Here is a 19488-nt window from a genome sequence, read left to right as displayed (position 1 = left end):
TGTACTGCTCCCTCCACTCCCGCAGACGGGGTACCTGGAGATACGGCCCTCTGCACGAAACGCGGTCAACCGAGCAGCGGCCTGGTATTGGACACATCCTGCCTCGACTCCTCTATCCACTTGTCCGGGTTACCTTCAAACCACCTCTCTTACTAGGCACCTTAGGTATTACCTAGGTCACGATCTTGAACTCACTCACTCACTTCCTCTCTCCCTCCCGGTCTGGCAAAAACGGCGGCTCAGCCCCAGAAACGGAGCTTATCGTGAGAGGAACACAAGCTCCCCAGCAACGGCCTCTAGCGCCGCATCCTGTCGACTGTCGTCCACAAAATTCGCAACGGGGGAACGTGTCCAACGGTCAAATTCCGTCGACGACTTACGAGGCACTGCCGTAGATACATACTGTACCTAGGAATGTAGGTTGGTAGGTCGTTCAGGGATTCGACGTGCACTTTACTGCAGGCTTGCCTTGGAGGGGAACCGACAACAGGCGCCTGTCAGCCGGGGAGATGCAAGAGGGGGAACAAGGCAATATCGGCCGCCGCCAGGCATGAAGAAAAAGGCCGATCCGATTCAGCAAGCTGGGCTCCTGGACCTTGTAGCAGACAGGGACGGACATGCGGACAGACAAGTGGACTGACTCGATGGAGATCTGGACCTTGTTAACCTACTACTAGGGACTTGTGGCTTGCTAGTACTAACTCGCCTTACACCCCTCCATGCGAAAGCTCCGGCCTGTGCTCCGTACGCTGCCGCCGCCCAGATGGAACAGGACAGTGCTGTTGTGAGTGTGAGGCATCAAATATAGTATGATGCTTGTGGCAGGAGTAGTAGTCTGGCTGGAAGAGATTGGCGGCAGTTGCCAACAAATCGGCCATGGATGTGGTTGAACGGGGGCCACGACTCGGTCCATCGTGATGATGCTCCAACTCAATCGCTTCAACGGCCTCCCCATTGAGTCGGGCTGGCCTGCTGCAGGCCCGCCTTTGTTAATGCAAGAGCCGTGTGGACAAGGGTAACTTTGGGTGGCTGAAAGGACGGCATGTTGCTGATCTGTCACCGCCGTCAGCTCCGCAGCAGAGCCATGGGGAACTTTGGGGTATGAGCTATGCTTGTTTGGACGGAGCAAAAGCAAAGCAATCCGAAGAGAGTCTCAACCGAGCCCTGGACTGGTAACATGGCGCAGAAAGGACGAAACAGATGAGAGCTGCTGGCAACGGGGCGGATAGCGTTTTCAAAGCAAATCCGTCTTTGGGCCGATTGCCGTACGTCCGCAAAGCACACAAGCCACACACCTTGTGCTTGTTAATGTGATATATCGAACCCGGGTTGGTGTGTTATACAAACTCGGGGTTTGGACTGGGCAGTGTTCCCACATCCCACCTCCACGTTTGCCAATTGCCCAGAATGGCGGTGGCTGATGCACTTGTTGATACCCACGCGCGGCAGGCACTGTTTTATCTCTGTCGAGGTGGTACAGCCAGCCTGATGCATCCGCCGTTGGTGTATCATCGCCGCGATGCGAGAACTGACCTCCAGCCGACAACAGATGCTTGAGTGCGCTAGTTTTGCTGTATGGGGAATGACAGTCCAGCGGTCATGCTACTAGTCGTATTCTATATATAAATCTCGACATATCCGTTTATACTGCGTGCGAAGTACGTAGCGGTAGTAATACTCATGGCATGAAAACTTTGCGCAACTATAGGGAGGAGTCGTTAGCCGCCCTCATGGCACGGAGATGACTAAAGTAAACAATGAAGCCTTTGTGATGCGCACTCACGACGCACAGCAGCCAGGGAGGGTCGATGCGACTGGCGAGCAGCAACGTGTGAGTCACAAAGCAGGCTCACATTAACACAAGTGTCTAGGACGCATGCGTATCTGCCACTCATGCGCAGGTTAGGGAGGCCAAGGTGCAGGGCAGGGACAAGAACACACTGAGACAAAAGTACGGACAACGGAACAGGTTCTTGCTGCTCTGACAAGCACGTACTCTATACATGGGCCTTGGAAGCCACAAGCCCCAGCCGATCCATGCAAGACTTGACGGGGGTGCCACATCTCAAACGGCCGGCCTGATCCAGTCAGCATCGAGAGTCGCCGTGTGCTTTGAAGAAGGTGCACTCAGATGCAGACAGTCGGAAGCCCTTGGCACACGAGAACCCTGCAAAGCTGCTGGTCATTGCCGTTTTGACAATGGCTCAAGTGAGGGCGGAGGGGCAGCGCTGCCGACTTGAAGCATAAGGGATCTGATGACAGGAATGTCTTTGTCGAGGTTGATGTAGCAAAGCTCGGGCAAGCCGCGGGTTTGAGAGAGTCAGATCTGATGGGAAATTTGCGGACACTGGTATCTACCTGTGAGCGCAGAATGGAAGATGAGATGAGGAAATGGACATGCTGGCGACTGCTATACTCGTACTTGAGATGCCTCCCCGGAGCGACTACATACCTGCTGCTTTTCTGCATGGTCGTGCTTGTGCAGTACTCGTACGTATACATACATAGCAACTTACAGCTCTTGTTGGTTTGGTCTTGTCCTTCACTGCCGCGTTTATGTAATAATCTCTCTTCTTCCTTTGCCCAGACCAGGACCAGGGTCTCTCGAAGGGAGGCATGTCATTGCCACTATTGTCGCTCGACCTTGGCCCCAGGCCCATCTCACGCTCCAGCTTCCGAGCAAACTGCGCGCGGCTGGAATGGCCCGATCTGCACGTCTAACGGAGAGAACTGCTCTGGCTGTGAGGGGCATATTACAAGGGCTTGTCCATTCATGTGCCAAGGTTGTCCTCCAAAGCCTCCTAGCACAAGCACCATGTCCCCGTAGCCGGCTCTCCGTATGTGCGGGTACATGTAGGAATGCATGCATGAATGCATACTAAAGGGCAATAGGACCATTGGTACAGGCAGCACTGGAGTGAATCCACCAAGGACACTGCCTCCAGCTCCTTTGTTGGAAGTCCGGCTTCACGCATCCCACCGTGGCCACACGTCGTTCTGCCTGTCCTGAGTGTCCCTGATAGGCCAGCCAAGCTCATGTGAGGCGCGTGTCTGGCCAGGGAGACTCTGCAGAGCCCGTACGGCGTAGTATTCGCGTACTAACACGAGGTCAGCCTTGGACCAAGAGCTTGTAGACAAAGAATAAGAGCCCTCAGCTGGCCCCTCGGCTGCCCACTTGAACGGCATAGTAGTACTACTACCAGCATGCAACATGACAAGTCCGCCCTCGGTGCTCCGTAACCTGGGGCCGCATCCACGGCCGCGCCATGAGCCGTCTCATGGGGCAAGACAGAAGACGCAACTTCAAGATACGAAGCAGCCAGCCGGGGGGGGGGGAGGGGACGACGGCACTAAGCTCGTTGCACCCTTGTGAGCCGAGGGGCGGCGTGTCTTAGACCCTTCATGTTTCCTCCTCCGATTCAGCTTGTGCCATCTACATGGAACCAGTAAGATTCCAGGGCGTCCTCCCCTGCTGGGAGCTAGCATCGTATCGCATTCAATCGTCGACGGCCCTGAGTACTACTAGCCATCGGCCACCAGCTACTGCCGTTGCTGCTGATGAGGTCGCATGCGCCTCGAGGAATCTGAACTCGGTGGGGTGCTCGACAGGAGGGAGATGCTCGTGTTAGCTTCACGCAAGCCGCGTAAGACTGCCATCTTGAGCTGAACTGAAGAGATGATGAGTCTCATCATGAAAGGGTGAGAAGAAAAGGGAGAGAGAGACTCCAGTGCGGTCTCGCTTAGCCTTGACTGGATTCGTTCGTCGGAGAGCGAGTCTCTCTGAGATGCTTTGTGTCTGGTGTCATCTTCAATGAGGTAAGGTACATACAAGTGAGAGGTACCTTGGTATTGATGGCGCTATCGTGCTCCTCGACTACTAGTAGCCACTTGCTGCTACTGCCCTGTTGCTTCGTAGCATCTGCAGTTGCATTAGAACAATGGCTAAGCTGACCAATAGCAATTCATGGAACGCTTGAGAGCTTCGGCTGCCCCACCTTGAATTAGCTTTTTTCCGCAGTCGGCACCTTCCGTGCTGAGCATGCGACGAACCTTACGCCAAAACAGCAAGAGAGCCTAAAGTCATTGTTACCGCATTCTGCGTCCTGTTCTCACCGTAAAAAGTAGTTCATGGAGAAGGAAAGAGCTGAGCATGCAAGTGCGAGCAGCCATTGCGAAGCTCCATACCCGGAGCACATTGTCCGCGGCTCGATCCTTCCGGCACTCTGAGCATCTTCCAAACTCAACACGTGCTAGATACCAGATACCAAAGTACTATACTACCTACTTCCTAGTAGGTATCTACTATACCTTCGGTAGAAGACGCAGTTGAAGGATTGATGCATCGATGGAACCTCAATTGTGAAGGAGCTGCATTGGCTATCTTCGCTAGCGGTAATAATGCTGAAACCCTCTTCCGCCGCCACACTGCGGATACAAGCCGGATCACCACAGGGAGGTACTGCTGCGCAGTTGTCATGCGCAATGATGACTTCTCTCCCCGCGCCCACGAGGTACCTTCAGCAAACCAGCAGGCTCGACGTGGAGAGGGCCTTGTGATACGGGAAAAGCGCTTCTGGGTTCTCATTGGACGCTACACTCGCACATGTCAACTGCTTGAGCAGGCACGATACAGGGCGACGTCCAGCGTCATCATGATACTCTCGAGGCAAGCGCAGGCTGCGACTTCCCTGTCATGGAGAGAGTCGCTCAGGCAGGTGCGAATGTATATGAATACGGCAGTTCCAAGTCTTGAAGCAAGGCAACAAGCCGAAGCCATCACGAGACCTCGACTACCTACAGCCTCATACATATGAGGGAGTGAGCAGTACAGAGTTCTTTGCAGAACCTGTGAGAGGGCGGATATCGATGTACGCCTGCAATATACGAGTACAAACTGCCCCTTCCAACGGACGCCAGTGCCTGCATCTCGCCAAGATCGTGTGCTGACTGGCCACCTACAGTCAAATCCAAATGTTGACAAGAGACACGAGCTAGTTACCTGGATGTTCGACCAAAGACACCGTTTTGACGACCCGCAACTAGCCAATCTCTTCTTTCAATTTTCTTCACCACGTTCTTCCAGCTGTCTTGAGAAATCAGTTACTTCTCAGCAAATCGCCAGCGTGGCCGTGAGAATGGGCCAAAAAGCTCAAAGCTTAGGTACCGAGATTCACCAGGGCAACATCGAACAAACACCTACGTCTCCAGCAACACCTATTCTTCCTACACCGCATGGCCGAATGAATGATTTGAGCACACGGTCCGCCACACATGGACTGCTCGTTCACTTTTGCCCAAGTGGGATCGAGCTGTTGCACAGAGGGCGGGAGTTGTTCTCCTGTGATACCTCGCCTTCGCGTTCAGACCCTCGGCCTGGCTGAAGTCAAGGCTGGCTAGTCCGTCTTCCAATCTTCTGTTTCATGCTCTCGGCGGTCAACGTCGCCATCAGGACCGGCTAGCCTCGAGCACGCAACCTGAACAGTCTCGAATTGGCACCAGGCCAATGTCATCACGTCAGCCTTGGCCGAGAGAACACGACCCTGCCTGCCAGGAGCAAGCCACCGACCTAAATCGAGGTCAACGATCATGGTTCTCTTCGACCAGCCTCTGAATGTAAAGCCCAGCGCCCGTCCATCCTGCTCTCAGAGACGTTTTCAACTAGGCCAGATGGGGAGTACGGTAGTGGTGCACTGCTTCTCTTTGGCTTTACTGGTCTTCGCAATTTGGCACGCCTAGCATCTGCCGGCAAAGTCGGGCGTGGTTGAACAGCCATGGGTGACCAAGGCGAGTCTCAGCCCTTTGGAACCTGTTTGTCGGCACTGCACAGCCGTCCGCTTATCTTACTAACTATGTAGTAGTAGTCAACGTCTTCCCACAGGTCTTGTTTCCACTACAGCCAACCAGGGCCGTATCAGTTTGGCAACACCGTCCGGTCCGGATCCCAACCCTTCAATTAGTGAACAGACTTCGAGTTTCCACATCATCATGCCTTATGTATGTCCGCTCGAACTCGAGCTTCAGGTGCCAACCGCTGCCGTTTGTTCTTGCTGGTCGTCTCAATACTTACACAGATGACCAACATCGTATCGACCAATGAGCTGGAACCAGGCCAAGAGCTTCCTGTATTGGCCAACACTATGAAAATTTGAACAAGCGGAATGTGTGTTGAACCGGCTTCGTCATGACAGTATCGCCCTGGTGGGTGGGCAGACCTGAATGAGATAGCTCACCATGAGGTATTGACGGCTTCTCTCCCCGCATTCAGCACACCCTCCGCAGGATAGACTTTTGTCTTTGTTCCCTCATCTTGATGCTGAACCCCCCTCTCGACCTTGAAGATACAAGAAGCAATGGGTATTGAGCCATGCAAGCCACACGCCATGCCGGATTCGAGTGGTTGCTGAAGCTCGGAGCTACAACTATTACCTCACTGTGCCGCAGTTCAGCCATCCGACCACTAACACGGCTGAGTTTCACTTAGATTAAGTCGCCTTTTGTCTCCCTCTCATTTGTTGCTTGCGCGCATATTGGCAGGCTGTGGAGATGACCTGATCAGCCTCTATCCGATTGGACCAGTTTTCAGATGCGATGTGCCTAGAGCAGGCATTGCTGCCGCGAACTTATGTTGGATCTGTCGAGAGGCCCTTCCTTGTCATGTTCCTGCTTCATGCTGATACTATGGGCGACCACACTTGACTACCGCGCCCATGATCAGAGGCCGAACGAATGGTCGTATCGGATTCTGTTTTGGCATTAATGACCTTAGATTGCCGTTACACGCCTGATATGACGGCGCACCGCGTCAGAAGGATCTTTGTCGTTTCGTCTTGCCGGTGTCACCATGAGTTCCAGTTGGATCATTGGCAAATGCTTACGTCCTAGCAAGTCTGATGACACCCCAGTATGGCCGCGCATCTGAATCTATATGCGGATCCACTCGAAGCTGTCTTTTAGCTTTCGTTACCTGCAGCTTGAAAAGCTTCAACGTCGAACAGCACGAGAGTACGAAGCATTACGAGACCATGACCAGGCCAGACGGGACAGCATCTCAACGGCCACTGCCTAGACGGGAGACTAGTCACACTGGAGCTTTGGCCAGGGTTATCTTCAGCCGTCTGCTGCCCCCTGGCCCTACGACCTCAGCTGCAGATAACCGAGATACAATTGGTGCATCGCCGTAACTCCGTTTGGCTTTGTTGAAGAGATTCTTCAGTGATACCGGTGCGAGCATACGCCCGAACAAACTCGTCTTTCGGTCCTGCATGCTGAGGGGCCCGCCCAAGTCCTTGAGTTCTGCTTTGCCTTTGCTGGAACGTGCCGCCACTTGTGGTACAATGCTGATTATACCGTGACGGAAGGGGAAACCGGAGCTAATACCAGAAGCATCCTGCAGGGGACCCTCTGATGAGAGGATACTTGGCGCACCATGGGAGCCGGCTTATGGGCAGAGCATCCAGTGCCAATGCGGCATGGGATTGGATTTTCATCTGCCTTGCTGCAGTTCCGTCTCTGTCACGAGCTTGCTGGACGACTAGGCTCGTGGAACGGGCAGCCACCAAGACCCACGCAGCGGTTAAGGAAACAAACCGAAAAACGCAAGTCATCCAATATTGAATCCGTTTTAGCCATCTTTCCTGTTAGCAGAGAGTCGGTCGCAAGCCACAGAGGATCCGCGGTCCGTGGCCCTTCTCAATGGAGTAGGCCAGGTCGGAAATTCCCCGTACTGGACAGTTCACGCCAACGGACATATTGGATTTAGATTGGTGCAGAAGACTCTCGACACACATGCAGATAGAGACACGCCAGGCACATGTCTGATTGCGCTTCCTACAGAGTGCTTATATCACACAGTGGCGTCAAGTCATAAACCCCGTCGCCCTCACAAGCCGTTCCTGGCAATCATCAGCCGCACGGCGCAAGGTTTACACTTGCCGGCTCAGCTTACCAAGGTTCCTGACGCGGCTAAGCAGGTTGTGCTTCCTCTGGCCGGGAATCACACTGGTGATGAAAGCACAGCCGCAGTTGTGATGCCCCCGGATCAGAATATGTATGTATCACATCTCCCTCTCTAGTAGAGGTGAGCCCTGGCTGTACCTCCACCCCTCCCCAGTTGCTCAAAGGTCATGTTCGAAGGGAGGGAGAAAGCACAGAGCCAAGGGAGAGAGTTTGAAGAGAAGCCTCGCATATGCTGTTGGTTACGCACCACCACAACAACCTGAGGTAGCCGAGCTGCCGCTATCCTTGTCCTAGGCATGCGGTCACCAAAGATGCATTCTCCACGCCGCTTAGCACGCTTCTGCTGCCTCTCACACCACCCGCTCAGAATATCCCGACAAACTCTATACTATATTTGCATCTAGTTTTGCGCCCTCACGAGGCAGGGGGTGCGACTTCGTTCAGCTCGGAACAATGCCAAATGTCCTCCACTATCCGGCCATAATAAGCCGCATTCTATTCTATGAACACCATGGTTGCGAAGGGATTTAGCTGGGGTGCCCTCCTCCCTTGCAGTCCAAAGCCCCCCCCCCCCCCCCCCCTTCCTTCGTCACTGGAAGTACTAAATGCTGCGGGTTTCTGCTGGCCTCGGAGGTCCTCTCCTGAATGCAAACGACGAGAGTATGAAGTGCTTGAATTTTTGGTGCGCGCAGGAAGACGAAACTGGACCCCGGCAACTGCTGTAGTTCGCCGTTGCGAAGAAATGTCACAGCGCGGCTTGCGCCCTCTGCCTTCAGCCCACCACATGCGGATCATCCGATGCCTGGGCTGTGTTTTTTTCATGCCCGAAGCGCCGCTCATTGCGTGCGGACAAGTCGGCCGACAATAGGAGCGTCTTTTCCTTCATTATTTGACATGTTGAGGGAATGGGATTCAGTTGCGTGGTGAATGTTGGGGCACTAATGCAGGGCTTACTATTGCAATCTATGCATGCACCTTTTCAGGTCCCTTGGTACAGAGTGTGTGACTCTACGTAGGTACGTGGCTGTATGTATGGCTTCAGAACATCATATGGTCTGCTATCACGTACAGTCTGAATGGGTTATCCACCTTGTCTGTTGAAGCACCGGGCTCAGAGCAGCATTCCACGACCAATCAGTGAGCCCGCCTTATCTAACTCCGTCAACTTCTAGTTCCTTGGGTGTTGATTACTGATTGAGAAGTCAAGACGACCTTGATAGAGGAGAGGCTAGGTATAGAGGAATGTAAAAAGTCATAATGTTGTGTTCGTATATTCACGTGTCTATGCTCCTCCCTTCCACTAGGCTGTTCAATGTCTGCCTCTTCAGTAAGGAGAAGAAGGAAACAAAGAATAGAGTAAAAGAAGAGAGTAAAGTCGTTCCCCAGCAAAAGATATCCCCTTTCCCGGTTTTCTTGTTTTCCTTTTATATCTTTCAGTGGCAATGCTTCGTTTCGCTTAGTTCAAACTGACATCAACCCACATCAATCATCCCATCCGTAGAAAATAAGAGAGAGAGCGAGAGAGAGAGAGAGGGCAGGAAACAGAAGTCCAAAAAGCCGCTCTTGTCATTCAAAATGTCTCCGGGTTCCCATATTCATAGAGAGAGAAATATAAAGACGTGTTTCATATATATTCTTTCTTCTTTAATTCATCCATTCCATATCAATCTCTTTTTTCTCCAAATCTGCCGCGTGTCGTTATCAAAGCAAACATGTCATATGTTATTCTTCCTTCTCCCAACCCTCCTTGATCACGCTCAAGCCTTCTGGCAAATCCCGACTCCCGGCTTCATGTAGATCAACGCGGGCCAATGAAAGTTAAGAGAGGAAAAAAGAAAGGAAAACAGTAATAGTGCCTGACAAAATAAGGCGTTCAAAAAAGTTGGGGGAGCGTCTCAGAGATGGAAGCTAAACATGACATACAAGGTAAAAGAAATCTCATCCAGACGTCATTAAAGAAAGCCAGAACAGACGTCAACAGGTTCTTTCGTAAAATCCCCAGGCCATGAGTCATCTTAATCAATCTGCATTCGTCCCAGCCCCCCTGCGATGCCAATAAGAAGAGCAGGAAAAAAAAAGAAAGGAAAAACAAAAATGAATCCACAGCTAGGCCGTCACAAGGGAAACAGAGAAACGCCCATGAATTTGTCCGTCTATCCAAATCCGTAGCTAAACGTCGAGCATGTGATGATGAAAATAAGACATGGAATATAAAAGGTAGAAAACACAAAAAATGAAATGGGAACCAAAGAAGAAAGAATAGTTCCTAGGCCTCCCTGACGATCGACTGCTGCGACTCTTCCTCCCACTTCTCCTCCTGGGCGCCATTCTCCATCTCCGCCTCGGTGATGCTGTTCCCCCGGCTCTCGGCCAGTTTCCGAGGCGGCTGTCTCTGCTCTTGCGAGGTAGATCCTCTCCTCGCCCCAGAGTCGGAAAACTCCTGATCACTCGACGTCCTGCTTGTGGAGCGGCTCTTGGTGTCTGCTTGGCTGGCAACCGAATCATCCCCGAACGGAGTCTCGAGCTCCTCATCAAAAATCGGGCTTCCGGGGTGCTGCAAATCCTCGGAGTGATGAGGCCCATCGAAGAGTGACTCGTGCAGTGAACCGGACGCCGATCGAATAGGTACCGGTTTCCGTATCACCGGCTCGGAACTTGTGCTGGATGCGCTGCTGGGCAGGGGTTTCCTCGGAGGCGGCGGCAGCTTTTGGACGGACGTTACCGTTTCGCTGCTATAGCCGTTCGTCGTGTCTGCATATGGCGTCGCGTTTGCCGGTGAAGGGGTGGAGGGTGGTGGACCGGGCCTTGAATTGCTCATGTAGGCATCCAGCTTCCTCTTGAGTACTTCCGCGCGGACGGGCTTTGCGAGGTAATCATTCATACCGGCAGCCAGACACTTCTCCCTGTCGCCTTGAATGGCCGATGCCGTCATGGCTATCACCAAGATTTTTCGAACCTCATCGATTGGGTCGTTTCGAATGAGCTTGGTGGCTTCGTATCCGTCGAGGACCGGCATCTGCACATCCATGAGGACGATGTGGTAAGGGATGCCCTCCCGAGCCTTTTGCCGGAGGCCCTCGACCGCCTTCAGCCCGTTCTCGTAGGCACTCACGCTGGTGTATCCCAACCGTTGTACATACTGGATGGCAATCTTTTGGTTGATGGGATTGTCCTCTGCCACGCAGATGCGAATCTCCTCTTTGGGAACCCGGGTCAGATCGAGGTACGGGTTCGGCGACGCTGCTCGTTCCACGAACGAAGAGGTCCTGGCCGAATATCTATCGACCGGGGCCGACGTTTGCAACTGTGCATCTCCAGCGGCAACATCCGGCTTGGCCTTCTCAAAGGAAACTGTGAACCAGGCGGTTGTGCCGGAGTTCTCCTCGCTCTCGAGCTGGATCTTGCCCTGCATCATGATCTCGATGAGCGACTTGCAGATAGAAAGCCCGAGCCCACTCCCGCCGTACTTTCTAGCGGTACTGGCGTCCGCCTGGCTGAACGGTTGGAAGAGATTGGCCAGCTGCTCGGGCGGAATGCCAATACCTGTATCCCTGACCCAGAATGTCAACGTCGCCCTCTCCTGAGTCTCGTGATCCAGACGAGCGCCAATGGTGATGGAGCCGTCCTCGGTAAACTTGAGGCTGTTCCCAATGAGGTTTCCGAGAACCTGGTGAAGCCGGATTGGGTCGCCATAGATCAACATGGACGGTAGGTCGATGTCCTGGATGATCTTGACATTCTTCTTGGACGTCTTCTCCCTGTTGCTGTAGGAGACGGCCCGGACGACTTCCCTCACCATCTCCTCCGGATTAAAGGCAATGATATAGAGCTTCATCTTGTCAGCTTCCATCTTGGAGAAGTCCAGAATATCGTTGATGACAGTCAACAACAGGTCAGCCGAGACGCGGATGGAATCCGCCATTTCGAGCTGGTCCTTGTTCAAGTTGCTGTCGCGCAAGAGCTCCGAGTTTCCGATGACTCCGTTGAGCGGCGTCCGAAGCTCGTGAGAAACGTTGGCCAGGAAGATGGATTTAGCCTTGGCAGCCTCTTCGGCCAGCTTGACGTTTCGCTTCGCTTCTGCTTCTGCGTGCTTCGCCTTCGCCTCCGCCTCGATGGCCTTCTTCAGCGCACGCCTCTGCATTTCCACCATTGAGTGGTTCTCAGCCGAGATCTTCTCAATGTTCTTGATGGACAGGGCATTTGAGTAGCTGATGCCGATTTGATTGACCAAGAGTTGGAGGACGGTCACGTTGCGATCCGTAAATGACCCAGGGACGCCTTCGAGATACAGCACGCCCAGCAGTGGCTTGTTGGCATGCCGAATCGGAATGGCAATGATGGCCTTGCTCGTCGGATTCCGCTGGAGCCAGGACTCGCTGACGTTGCCAAATCTCTCGTCGGAAACGATATCCGGAATGAAGACACTCTCCATGAACCGCGTGCAGTACAGCACCACGTTCTCGGCTATCAAGGGGGTACTGGCAAGGGGCAAGGCTGGCTTGTGTGCCGAAGCTCCCTTCTCCGGGTCACCACTGGCAGCCACACACCAGCCGTCGGCATCCGCATCAACCACAATGGCGGCATTGGTCGCCGAGCCGCCGCAGGTTTGCAGAATCACATCGCACATGGTCTTGAGCAGCTCTTCCACCTGCAGCAGCGATGAGATGACTTGCGAAGACTTGAGGATCGCGTGCAGATCGATCATATCGAGAGCAGGGAGCCCGCCGCCGTCTTCCGCCTGCATATGCATCGAGTTTCTCCAGGCCCCAATCTGCTCCCCCTTGGACTCGGTGAGGGCATTGGAAGGAATCTGGGTGAGATCGTCGTCGTCGTCTCCATCCACGGGGCGATACTGAACAGAAGGCGCGTCTGTGACGAAATCGGTCTGGACGCCCATGTCGGCAACGCGATGGTTCCGTGTAGGCCCATGCAGAAGAAGCGAGTGCGCCTCTTCGATGGCATGGGCGACGCCGGTAGCCGCCATTTGTCTAAATAAGCTCAAGGCATCCAGGAGAGCAGCACGAGCCGAGCGTCGCGCTTTGCGTCGAATGAAGAAACCCGCCATGAGGTAGTTGCCCAGGGCTTCCTCGAGCACAAAGTCATGCTCGGTAGCATGGTCCAGCGCCTCTTCATAACTCTGGACGCTACCGCCATGGTCGCCCGACAGTTCTGCCATTTGTGCCTCCAGTAGCCTGGCCCACGCCAGGTAGTTGACGTTGGACACCACTGCCCAGTCGTTAATCATCTTCAAGAACACGTTGAGCTTTTGGATGAGCTGCACAATTTCTGCTGTGAAGTCGCCGGCCTGGCTGCGGGGATCCTCCATTTTTCCAAGCAAGCGTCCAGCGAGAGCCAGTCCGTAGAAGAAGACGATCATCCTCGTATTTCGTGCTGACCACAGATCGGCGAGGTGCTCGAAACATCTTTCTCCGACTTCAATGGCGCGATCATAGTGGCCGAAGAGGAAGAGGATGACTATTTCAAAGCTTTCGTAGAATAGCATCGGACGATTGCTGCCTTTGGTCCGTTCCACCATCCAGTTCTTGTACGATGCGCTGTTGTGCTCATCGTCCGTCATGACCTCGAGGGCGCTGTGGGTGCGCGTCTTGCCCTGCAACGCTCTGCAGGCCTGTCTGACGGCAATGAGCATGACTCCTCCCCTGCTGTCACAGTTCCATCGATAAATCTCCTCGCAAGCGAGCTCACAGAAGGCTTCGAGATCGTTGCAGTTTTCGCTCGCAAAGAACTTGATCTGAGCAGCCAATCCGTAGCTATGAATGGTCGACATCCTGTCACCGGCCACAGACGCCAGCTCAATCGCATCCTCCATCTGGGAAATGGCCAGCGTCATGGAGCAGTGTACGTGCCCGACAAAGCATTGGTGTAGCATTTCGCCTCGAGCCAGAGAATAGGCGTCGCGGGTCTGGAACAGCAGATCCTGGGAGAGCATGCTCATGTCGATGGCAAAGGGAACCATGTTGAAACGCGCCAGCGCTATGACGGACAGGTTGAGAAACACCATCCCAGACTGCGGAAAGGGGCCGCGAGAGTGCTGAATGTCAAACATGAGGAGGCTGAGATGGTAAAACTGCAATCGGTCGCTCCACCAGGCCGCATTGGTGGTCTCGGCAAAGACAGCGCCGATGGACGCTATTGAGGGATCGCTCGACTTCTTGTTACTGAGCAATGCTTGACGGTCCATGTCTTGGATCTGCGCCACAACCTTGTGGAACTTGTCGTCACACTTCTCGTACGTCGTCTCTTCGTCGAGCGAGATACCGAGCAGGCCCAGGGACTCCTTCAGGGAAACCAAAGCCGCCGGCGAGTCGCCGCTCTGGGCATAAATCCGCGACTGCAGGACGTATGCCGGCGCCTTGTCGACGGCGTTTCTGGCGTTTGCGAAGATTTGAGAGAGAAGCTCGCCGGCTGACGTCACCTGGCTCATGTAAAGATGGCACTCTGCCGACCGGAGGTAGAGCTGTATCGTTTCGTCGTAGGAGGCGTCTTCCACATCGTCAGACCACGGGTTGTCCTGCAAGAGCCGGACTGCCGCGCTGTAGTACTTGGCCGCCGTCGGTCGAGCACCATTCTCCGTCGCAGCTCGTGCGCACTCCATGAGCAGTTTGCGGAAATCCCTCCGGCAGCGCACGCGACGCCTGATGATGTCGACGGCTGTGCAGATGTGGGAAGCTGTGCTGTCCCGCTGCCTGGCTTCCACCGCGTAGTACTTCAATAAGGTCTGGGAGATGATGAAGTGCATCTTTCGCGCCTTGCACTCCTTGAGGGCCGAAGAAGCCTGCACGTACCGGTCATGGGCGAAGCGGAAGCGGTCGTCTGTCTCGGTCTGCACAATGATATAAGCTTGGATGGCTGCTTGTAAGCCCGCAATGGCCTCTCCCTCGGTGTAGGCACGCTGGGTGACGTAGTTCGGACAGGCCGTCGAGTCTTCTTCCTCTTCGTCGTCGTCGGGGTAGTCGAATTCTCCGCTCATGAGCCGACAAAGAAGCTCAAACGAAAAGGAGCCGCCAAGGAGGGCGGCCCAAGCAAGCACTGCTCGCGCAGCAGACGGCAGCTCACCCAGCCGGTGGGTGATGAAGGCGGTATCTAACACATCATAGTCTTTCTCACCCTGGAACTGCGCAAACAGTCTATCCATGTCGTAGTGCCATTGACTATCACGGTAGTCATACCAGATACACCTCTTCCTATGGCAGGCGCTGAGCATTTCTCGCATGTAGAACGGATTGCCGGCTGTCTTGGACTGGATTACTAGAGCAAGGGAAAGGATCTCGTCCCGGGGTCTACAGAGGGTGGCCGATACATAGTGAAGGATGTCGTCCTCGCTAAGGGGGTTCAGGACGATTCTGGTTACTTGTGTGCGTGCACTGCGAGGTTGTTCTGCCACAGTATCAGCATCGAGCAAGGCCGGACGAAAAGCACCATAATCACCGTCTGCGTCTAACGGCTGGACAACTGCTTGAAGTTTGGCCGGCGAAAGCTCCTCTGGCCTGTAGGTGACAATGACAACCATCTTCATGCGGGCGGCTATAATCTGCGAAATGAGCTCCAGGGACTCGTCGTCGGCGAAATGCAGGTCCTCGAGGCAGAAGCAGATAAACTTGTGGGTGGTGAAGACCCTGAGCACATCTAGAATGGTGTTAATTAGACGCATGCTTTTGGTAGACGTTCCGGCGCGCAGGTAGTCTTGAGAGGACTGAGTTCCGCTCCGCGGTAACGGTCCAGGAGACTCTCCGGGGGATGAGGTTCTACGCTTTAGTGGCGGTCGGGTGTCCTTGCGGGATCCCGAGCTCTGAGATGAGGAGATTGGCCGTGCCGTGTTCATGTCTGGCGAGCCGAGGAGAAATTCCGGTAGTCCTAGGATTCTGTGCAGCATCGGCCACACCGGACGAATGTATTGCTTCAAGCCCTGGTGGAAGGGCGTGTCAGTATTCCTCTCTCCCCACACTTGTTTGAAGAGCGATGACAGCAGCTTGAGCAGCGGTCCAAACGGCGTCCTCTTTGAGGTGTCGAACTTGGCCGTCGCGCAGTAGCCATTCCGCCGAGCGTCGGCCAGCACTGATTGCACGAAGAGACTCTTGCCGACGCCTCCGGCGCCCTCGACCGTGACGACCTCGCAGTGTCCATGACGGCGGAACTTGGACGAGCCAAGCTGCCTAGACAGACTGGACGAGCCCATGTCGAGCGGGCCACGGGACCCCTCTACGTTGAGGCTCTCAACCATACTGGAGGAGTCCATGGAGAGAGAGCCCAAGGAGATGGACTGGTTCCGCTCCCACCGCTCCCATGGTTTCGTAAATCTGGGAAACGCGGCGGCAGTGGATTGGGACGAAGAAGTGGTGTCGGTCGACAAGGTCATGGTCTCGGATATCATGGGCGGGAAGAAGCTATTCTTTGAAGGCTTCGTTTCTGACGAGATCGTCTGGGCGAAGGAGCCGCTCCTGCGGTTATTTCCGTCGACCGAGCTGGCGCCGCCTTCACTAGATATGTCGTCAAAGGCGGTCAGCTCGTGGAGGCTGGCTCCGTCTGAGAATCTGCTGACTGGACCCTTGCGCAGGGCAGCATGGCTCTTGGCGACCCGGTTGATGACCTTGAGCACGGTGGCCTTTTCCTCCTGCCTGCCAATCATGGAGGTCGGGAGCATGAAAAAGGACGAAACATCGCTTGTGCCAATCCTAAACTCCTTGAGGGCTTGTGAGTTTCCATCTTCGAGATACTCTTTGATGTTGATGAGATCGTGGCGTAGGCCGCTGGCCGAGTGATAGCGTTCCGCGACGTTCTTGGCGGTACATTTCTGGATAATCCTGCCGATGACGTCCGGTATGTCCATGCGTACGGTCGCGACGTTGGGGATCCTGCGGCCGAGCACTCCTTGGACAATGTCGAGGGCCGATTCGCCAGTGAAGACGGGCTGCTGGGTGAGGAGTGTCCAGAAGACGACGCCGAGCGAGTAGATGTCCGTCCGGGTGTCGGGTTCGGCAGGCATCCGGCCAGTCTGTTCCGGGCTGATGAAGAGCAGCTTGTTCCGGCCCCCCAGTTCCTTGGAGAGCATCGACCAGCCGGTGCTGGTGAGGCCGTGCTCAAAGGACCGGACGCCGGACCCGAAGGACATGACCCGGACCTTGTTCTCTTCGGCGTTGAAATGGAACGCATCGCCGCGAATCTCGCCATGGACCATGCCTCGGCTGTGGTGGAGGATCTCTAAACACTGGGTCGCACCTATCGCGAAATCAAGAAACAAGCGAAGGCTTATCGGGGGGTGAAGCTTTGGTCGGCAATAGTAGGCGCGATATGCGTCGCCGTCCTTGCGCGCGTGGTAAAAGGCGGGCCCCATGTCCATGAGATCGAGAAGCAAATTGGGGCCGGGATGCTGGTATATGGCCACGACGATGGCCCCGCGGTCGCCGACGACCGGGCTCAGTCGTATCAAATCAAGGGGCTTCACTATATGGTCGCCGTTGGGGTCGGCCGAGGTGACGCTCCTGGCGATCTGGAAAGCCCTCTCCTCACGGAGGGCATGGTGCGACACGCGCGCCACGACGGGCTCTTCAATGTAGTACGTTGTTGCATCGGCGGAGGGGGAGGCGAGAGGGTTCGTGTGAGGCGTATTATTTGTGTGAGGCGTAGGCAGCGGAGAGGCGGGGGATTCGCTGCCATAGCCAAAGCTGTAGCTGGAGAGCGGGCCGCCATGTTCGGAGGGAGTTGGTCGACCCGACTGGAGCTTGGATACCGAGCCCGGGCTGGAGGCGTTCTGCGACGAGGATGAGGTGGGCAGCGTGGGAGAGACATAGCGGGTGCCGAAGACGTGCCTAGAGGGAGGACGTTAGCCTCTCGATATAAGCCAGCGAGCCCGAGTGTTGGCAGTCGTGGTTGGGGGGAGGGGGGGTTGCTGTCATCAAGGGAGCTGCAAGACGACCCTGTTCCTCCGCGTCTTTGTCGTGCGTGGGTGACTGTGCGTTTGCTCTAGTGTATCATCATCTCTGTTGCTTATTTGGTCGGCTTGCGTCTCGAGTCCTTCCCCTCTCCTCTTCTTTCCCGCCCTCCCTCCCTTCCCATCATCCCTTGCTTATCCATATCACGTCGCGATGCCCGCAGATACAACGGCCAAGGGAAAGGAAAACAGGCGACTCACCAAAAGTCATATGTCGAGTGAAAGGGCGGCTCCGTCTCGTCCCAGCTATACCCGGCTATCTGGCGAAGGCGTTCGAACAGCCGCGGCGGCGGCGGAGGGAGCGGGTCGAGCACATCGTCGGGCACGAGGGCTGGACCGTCCATGTTGGCGCGCGGTCATAGGAAAGAGACAGAGAAGCCCCCCAAGCTGGTCTGCTCCGGCGGGAGGGGGCCAGGAGATGGGCAAGGAAAGGGCGGCTGGAGAGCAGAGAGAAACGAGATCGGCTCGGGTTCTCTCACTGGGTCGACGGTCCTCCAAGCCCGCCCGCAGCGCCCATCGTCGGCCCGGCTGGCTGTAGCGGCGAAGGGAAGGGGAGGGCAGACAGGTGCCGGCGGCGAGCAGGCCAGGCGCAGCGATCGGTGACGGGCAGGGCGGTCGGCAGCTGCTCTTTGGTGGGATTATTATGGACTCTGTGCTGGGTATTTTGGCGCCTGGGTTTTTCTGCGTCTGGCGGTGCGGGCTGCACAAGGTCGGGGTGGGTGTGAGTTGAGGTTTTGGAAAGAAACTGGGGGGGGCCCTGGCCGCGGGTGGTGGTTTGGCAGATGCACCAGGACAGACAGAGAGACCCGACAGCTGCAGTGCAGTATTAACTGGAACCTCCTAGGTAGGTAGTAGGTAGTACTACGGGCAGCCTCTGTAGGTGCAGTGCCTCCACTACCATACCTGAGGTGCCTACCCAGAGCCCTGCTGCAGTTTGTCGCCCGACTTCCAGTGGCCAGCGCAGTACCTTGAGGAAGGTATATCGCTAGCAGTACCTGATAGGAAGGGTCGGTACCTAGTGGCTGTCGCGATGTGGGTATGCAGATACCTTGACGTTGCCCGCTCTCCCTGACGACCTGCCGCGACGACGGAGCGCCAGGCTAGGTACCCCACTAGACCGTACAAGGTATCCCGCCTGCCACCCGTGGTACCGCCCGGGGCGCCAAGGTACCACCAATCTGCGTTCCCAGTCGTTGCGGTTTGGTGATTTCGATGCAAACCCAACAACGGCTTGATATCATACATGTAATTCGATATCAAACAAATTTGAGGAGAGCTGGCAACACCCAAGTGAAATCATTTACTTGATCCTCTTAGTCTTCTTGTTTTTCTCCTTCATCTTGATACGTATGCCCTCCCATCGACGAGGACGAAACACCAGCCAAAACACCGAAACAGCCATTCGCCAGAAGAGGGGGACGCACCACGACGGGTGATTTGCTCCAACACGCCGCGAGCCATCATCCATCTGCCGTCACGCAGCCATGTCATCAATTTTTGCTTGCCGCATATCTCCCTCGCCTCACAACAGGCACCGAAGAAGTATAACCACCTACCTACCTACCAACCTACCAACTAACATG

The 19488-nt window shown here is 55.0% G+C and overlaps 1 protein-coding gene across 1 annotated transcript; it reads right to left on the bottom strand.

Annotated features, from left to right (window-relative positions):
* Nucleotides 1-10222: 10222 nt before the first annotated feature.
* On the bottom strand, nucleotides 10223-18249 carry TRIREDRAFT_61720 (histidine kinase; the record flags this gene model as incomplete). Its single annotated transcript, XM_006965304.1, has 3 exons — nucleotides 10223-15354; nucleotides 15406-17783; nucleotides 18107-18249. 3 exons carry the CDS (start codon nucleotides 18247-18249, stop codon nucleotides 10223-10225), a joined length of 7653 nt encoding a protein of 2550 aa, XP_006965366.1.
* Nucleotides 18250-19488: the final 1239 nt, after the last annotated feature.

Source organism: Trichoderma reesei (genome assembly GCF_000167675.1).
Source record: "Trichoderma reesei QM6a unplaced genomic scaffold TRIREscaffold_9, whole genome shotgun sequence".
Taxonomy (NCBI): domain Eukaryota; kingdom Fungi; phylum Ascomycota; class Sordariomycetes; order Hypocreales; family Hypocreaceae; genus Trichoderma; species Trichoderma reesei.
The sequence above is the reverse complement of the archived record's forward strand: the minus strand, read 5'-3'. Positions and strand labels throughout refer to the sequence as shown.